Source organism: Macrobrachium nipponense, chromosome 15 (genome assembly GCF_015104395.2).
Source record: "Macrobrachium nipponense isolate FS-2020 chromosome 15, ASM1510439v2, whole genome shotgun sequence".
Classification (NCBI taxonomy): Eukaryota; Metazoa; Arthropoda; class Malacostraca; order Decapoda; family Palaemonidae; genus Macrobrachium; species Macrobrachium nipponense.
The window spans coordinates 15,311,877-15,318,551 of NC_087208.1; the positions used below are offsets into that span (position 1 = coordinate 15,311,877).

A 6,675-nucleotide genomic window follows, 5' to 3' on the forward strand; every position below is an offset into this window, starting at 1 on the left:
GTACTGGAGCAGATAGTGGACAGGTCCCCCTGCCCGCTTGCGTTCTTCAGCCGCAAATTGAAGCCACCGGAGACCCGCTAAAGTGTAATCAACAGGAAACTGCTGGCAATGTACCTCCTAGATGGCAGCCCCTTCACCATCCTGATGGACCACAAACCTTTGATACATGCTTTCACGAAGGCAGAAAACGAGTGGCCGGCAAGACAGCAGCAGCACTTGGCCGCTATATCCGAATCCGGGTGCACCACAAGCTACATCCCAGGAAGAAGAACCTGGTAGCCGACACCCTGTTAAGGATTGAAATAAATTTAGTCCACCTGGGCATTGACCACGAGGACCTGGCAAAGGAACAAGTCGCAGATCCTAAAACTCCAACTTACCCGGCACTACCATACTGAAGTGGAAGGGCACACCAGTAGGAGAGCAGGGATTGACACTTCTCTTCGACACCAGCACAGGCCGCCCCAGCCATTGATACCTGCATCATGAAGGAGGCAGGTATCCGACATCATCCACAGCCTCTCCCATCCATCGGGACATACAATGATGTGCCTGATGACAGAGAAATTCGTGTGGCATGGGATAAAAAAAGGACATGTGGAGATGGGCAAAGAACTACATACCATACCAGACAAGCAAGATCACCCAGCTCATGGAATCAGGCATCAGAGACTTCCCTCAACCACGAAGACGTTTCCATGAAGACAGTTCTGGCACATTCATGTGGATGTCATAGGACCTCTGCCACAACGAGATGCCCGGAAGCAGTCCCGATGGCAGAAGCATCGACAAGCCCCTGCACAGAAGCCCTGTTATCAAGTTGGATGAGCAGTTTTGGTGTGCTGGAGAACACAACAACAGACAGGGGCTTGGCATTCCTGTTTGAACTCTGGGTCTCCCTGGCACCCCTGATGGGGACAGCACTCCACAGCACAATGGCATACTACCCCGCTGCCAATGGAAGGGTGGAAAGGGTCCACCATTCGTTAAAAGCGGCACTGATAGCACGGTGTACTAATGAAAACTGGAAGGTGCAGCTGCCCTGGGTCCTGCTAGGACTTCGAACAGCACCAAAAGCGAACGGTGAAGATTCTCCTGCAGAAAATGTGTACAGGGAAGCACTGGCAGTACCAGGCAAATTCTTCCCTATGGAACCAGACAACCAAGATATGCCCCTTAGAAGGCTAAGAGAAATAGCAAAGGAGTTTGCGCCCTGGGTGAAGACTTTCACAGACAGGACACATAACTACAGCCCAGAAGGCCTTGGAACCTGCACACACATCTTCCTGAGGGACGACGCCCACCACTCACCCCATCCAGACCTTGCAGAGGCCCATACTATGTCATCACAAGAAACTCCAAGTCCTCCCTCGTTGGCGTCCACGGGCAGGAAAACTAGGTATCCGTCAACAGATTAAAGCTAGCCTTTCTGATGGATAACAAAAAACTTGGAGGAGACCTGCAGACATCCGAGAATTCCTCCACAAAATAAGACCTCAAGTGAAGAAATTTACATTCCGTAGGACAAAGGAAAACATCCTGGCAGGCCAGCCGAACGCCTCAACAGTTGAGACCGCCCCACAACCACAGATAACAAGAACTCGGGGACCGCTCCTGATACCAACAAGATATCATGATTAACTGTACAAATCTTCCAATTATTCATTATTAATTATACATTATTAATAATTCATTATTAATTATGACTTATTAATTATTCATTATTAATTATCAATAATTATCTTGAGGGGGAGAGTACTTCTTTACCCATTTATCATGATCTTGTATCTCATCTAGCAAAGAAGCAAGAATCACATGTATATATTTGTATGTAGAATTTCCTGGCCTTTTAGCCAATATATAATTCATCATTGTATGTTCATTATGTCTTTTGCTATTGCCATTTTATTAACTGCTAAGAAACACAAATTCTCGTCTGTCTGTATGCGGGTTGCGAGACTCAGGGGTTGGGCACTCCGTTTCCGTCAGTACACTGCTATGTATACCACGTGCCCAGGTAATAAATCAGTTAGTACTCAGTTCTGTCTCATTGCGATCTTACATAGTTCACTTATGTTCTTGGCACTTACTTCTTAAGGGATAGATTTCATTGATTGCACATATAAGTAAATGATCAATTTACTTATATATTTTTTCACGGTTTTTATAAACTTCCCTGTCTTGGCCTTGTTTGCATTTGGAACCACTTTATCAATAGTTTTGAAGTTAATTTCCGTTGGTAAGTTGTCCGTTGGTGCAAGTTAGCCTTTCAGTTCATAGGTTAATTTGGTGACAAAATTGTGAACCCCAATTTTATTACAAAATTAAACTAAGTAAATTTAACAAAAAACATGAACTGAAAGGCCGACTCACCCCATCGAACAACCTAAAAAAGGAAATCAACTTTAAAACAATTGATAACGAGGTTCCAAATGCACACAAGGCCAAGACAGGGAAGTTTAAAAAAACCGTGAAAAAATCCTGTGACTTCTATCTTGAGGGTGCTGTCAGTCTCTAAAAGTTTCACACAAAAAACCATATTTGTGCAACATTTCACCTATTCAACTTCTCCAATACCGATATTCACATGAACTGTATGTCCAAAATCGCATTCACCGCTTAATTTAATCTGTGGAGGGATACTCATTAAATCGTATTTCAAAGTATAAAAGCGGCAATTATCCCTATGTTTACATCAGTAAATTGTCGACCAGTTTGTGTGAAGTCACAGATTGTGGTTGTTTACATAAAAATACACCGGACCTGCTCATGGGACTACCTGTTGTTTCTCTAGCGTTGGCTTGCCTAAAACAGGATGTCTGGCCAGTCTAGATACAACCAAGATGCCAAGCTCTGCTTTGCGCGCCAAAAGTTTTCCCAATAAATGATACTGATAGTTTCCATTAGCATTCTCTTAATACAGTTAACAAAAAGCGATAACTCTAATATGAGTGATACAATATGGACCGTGGCAGGTATAATGCAAGGCCAATAAATTCATAACCTCACCATGTATCCCAGCTGAAAACCACCTAACAATATAAAATTATGGCAAATATTATTATCATAAATACTGTATTATAATAAGTGAAATAACACAAAACATAACGTAAAACTCTTACCTTGTAGGATATTGAGAGACAAACTACAAATTATATGTGGAACATCACCAGGAACGAAGAATATCCCACTAAACAGGACAGCATCAGACTGCAGACTGAGTGGCAGTAGTCTAAAGATCATTTCCCATAAACTCTCCTTATCAAGTTGATCACATTTACTTTTTACATTTATTGAAAAAATCTTAAACGGATTTAAGTTATTTTAATCAGATGGTAACCTAATGCTGTCACTGTGTTGTCGTCTGCATTCGATGCGTCAGTCAAGACATCGCTCCTTGATCGACTTCTACAGCTTCATGATTTGATGTAAAAAAATCTTTCTTTAATGGCTCTTTATTCAGTCAGTATTATATAAACATATTCTATATAGATATGCAAATGATCAAGAATATAGCTAACTTAATCATATAAGAAAATAATATATTTGACCACAATAAAAAAAAATTTCCACACTCTTAAAAAGTGTGGACATTTTTTCCATACTCAGTGTGGCTGACAGTAAAATGTGAATGCCACTAATACACCAGATCATCTTATGCATGAAAACTTCCACACCGGAGGCCAGAATTCCACGTTTTAGCAACAATCCTGAGTGGCTGTTTGTTTTGAATTCAACCGCCTCAGCTGGTGACGTCACAGTCATCTCGCATCTGGGAGGCTAAGGTTTTGGTATCAAGACGGCAATGCGAGTGGTCACCGATCGATCACAATGCGCAACAACCAACGGAGTGCATAGGTATTCCTGTCGTGTGATTTTTCAGCTTAAATTCTCCCATCATATTTCAGGTTGAATTACGTATTCGTCGTTTCATTAATAATTTTTTTTATCTCTAATGGACGCAACCACTGAATCAAATTAAACAATTTCAGTATACATGCAAATTGATATCATATTCCGTGGATAATGACTGAATGAAGAATTAGGCCTTTCGTCTCATTAATTAAGTGACAAATGCAATACAGCTAATAAAGCATATAGTATTCATGACTTTTTGTTTTAGATATCTTAAGTATTTCTATTTAGTTAAATTTAAAATTAGATTTTTTCGTTGTCATTTCTGAGATTTTTAGAATAGCTCAGATCATTGAATTCTCCCAAAATATCCGAACTGATAGCATTAGCTATCAGTTAGAAAGGACAACACCTAAAGTTAGGCCTATAACGAAACAGAAAATTAATATTTTTTCGCCTTTGAAGCCTATCTAATAGTGTGTGATGTTTTCTTGTTTGCTTTGTCCTTGTATTTATGTTGTTAAAATCTTACTGAGTATATTGTGCGCTTTGCAGTCATATCTGGATGTCCTACGGGTTAATTCTTGTGCTAGATAGTCAAAAAGATAGTTTGGCTTTATTCCTACTGATTACTACCATAACCCAAGTTACAAGAACAACCGAGGACTTCCATCCACTTCCCCTTTCCCCATCGGCTTCCTTGTTTACCTTTCGTCTTTTCACTTCAATTGAATAAAGGTTCCTTCTTCGCTGTATAGATTCTGTGTGACTGCCTCATTAGCAGACGTCCACTGAAGTGAAATACACCTTTAAATGTCATTGTCGCTTTTTTTCTAAAAAAAACACTGTCCTTTGGAGTCTCTTAAGTTCACGAATGCCTAACGAGACTCTTATCTCACAATGAAGAACGGAAAGGCTCACGACCTCAACTAAAGAAGCAATGAGAGGAAGTTTGAAAGTGCTGAAAGCTTATCTTGCCTTCAAAATTAATCAATTCCATATATATATACATACATTATTATATAATATATATATATATATATATATATATATCTATATATATTATATAGATTTATATAATATATATATATTTCTGTGCTTTTATGAACTAGAGTCTCCAGCCGATTGTAAATATTATTTCTCTGTTTTGTTTGGTTCGTTATACATATTACGGAATCCAGGCTTTCACATACTTTATAGGTGGAAGGGTTATACTAAATATAAACCTGGATGTTAGCGGTTGCCTTTTTTCAGGACTCACTTTTAATTCCAGGTTTTGAGCTTACGTAAACATATCTAAAGATGCGTCAAGTGTTATTTATTTCTCGAATATGAAGTACAGGTTGTCTAAGTCGATCACAGTTAAATACAAAATTAAGAGCGGGATTGTCCTTTAAAGAAAAGATGAAACAAACCTTGACTATAAAACAAAAAATCAAGAATATAAATCAAGTTTTTAACCGTTCATCTTTCAAAATGACTACCGAAATATGTTCAAGCATTTTTGGTGTTATAACCAATTGAATGTAACTTTGATCATTCATTATGTTACTTTTTGTAATATTTTACAAATATTTTTGTACTAATGATCTATCAAGAAGTTCCGAAATTAATTCATTTCAGTTTTCTATAATATATATATGTGTGTGTGTGTGTGTGTCGAATGTATATACACTTCTAGTAAATGAGCTGGACGTCACTGACTGGCTCAGCCAAGCCCCGCCGCCTGACCAGACGGGAGGCACATACATGTTGCGACAGGTTGCTCAGGAAAGAGTTTCATTGCGAGGTCCCCTCAAACAATCCTTTATAAAACTCAGTCTAAAGTTAAATTCTGATATTGAATTTAAGTGTGTTTGTAGTCATTAGTGTTAACTCATGGTAAAAAATTTGAATGCAGTAGGCCCATCTTTGACACTCTGGGCCCTAATTCCAAAAGGGGGGGATGAGCCCCTTACTATCAGGGTTAGGGTAGGTGGTCTACTACCACCTTCTTCCTTGGTAGGTATGTCGATAGGGCATAGGCCTCCTGCCCCCTTATATCGTGGGAAACCCTCGGCCCCCATTTCCTAGCAGTGTTGCCTCCCCCCCTACTATAACTCGGGTGCCTTATGAAAAAGAGGGGTTACAACACCCTAAGAAACAGCCCTCGAATTTCGAATTTTGACTACAAGCCTCCTTGGGAAAAGGGGAAACAGTAAAAATTTGGTAGCCCTAGATGTCAACTCTGAAAGCTGTAAAAAATGTGGGGGTATGATAAAGAGGTGTTATGACCTGCTTAGAAACAGCCCTCGAATTTCAGATTTTGACAAAAACTCTCCTGGGAGGCGAGTCTATAGTAAAAATTTGGTAGCCATAGGTGTCAGCTCCGAAAGTTGTAAAATATGAGGGGGTGTGAAAAAGAGGGGTGACGACCCTATAGGAACGACCCTCGGTTTTCGGCTTTAACTAAAAGCTTTTAGGTACCCCTAGCTTTCATGCAAACAGACAGAAAATTGTATATATATACATATATATATATATATATATATATATATATATATATATATATATATATATATATATATAAGTCATATCACATTTCCGTGATTCATATACATATATCGAGCTACAATGTCCTTTAATATCTAATTCGCTCTACCTCGGAATTAATATATTTTCATATATGCTTAACCGAAGGGGAATTTTTTCTCGATAATAGACTTGCCTGGACTAGGTCCAGGCAAGTCTATTATCGAGTAAAAATTCCCCTTCGGTTAAGCATATATGAAAATATATTAATTCCGAGGTAGAGCGAATTAGATATTAAAGGACATTGTA

The 6,675-nt window shown here is 39.1% G+C and overlaps 1 protein-coding gene across 1 annotated transcript; it reads left to right on the forward strand.

Annotated features, from left to right (window-relative positions):
• The first annotated feature begins 485 nt into the window (after positions 1-485).
• Positions 486-1,418, forward strand: LOC135226622 (uncharacterized). The gene has a single exon (XM_064266336.1). The coding sequence runs from the start codon at positions 486-488 to the stop codon at positions 1,416-1,418; it is 933 nt and encodes a 310-aa protein (XP_064122406.1).
• The last annotated feature ends 5,257 nt before the right edge of the window (positions 1,419-6,675 follow it).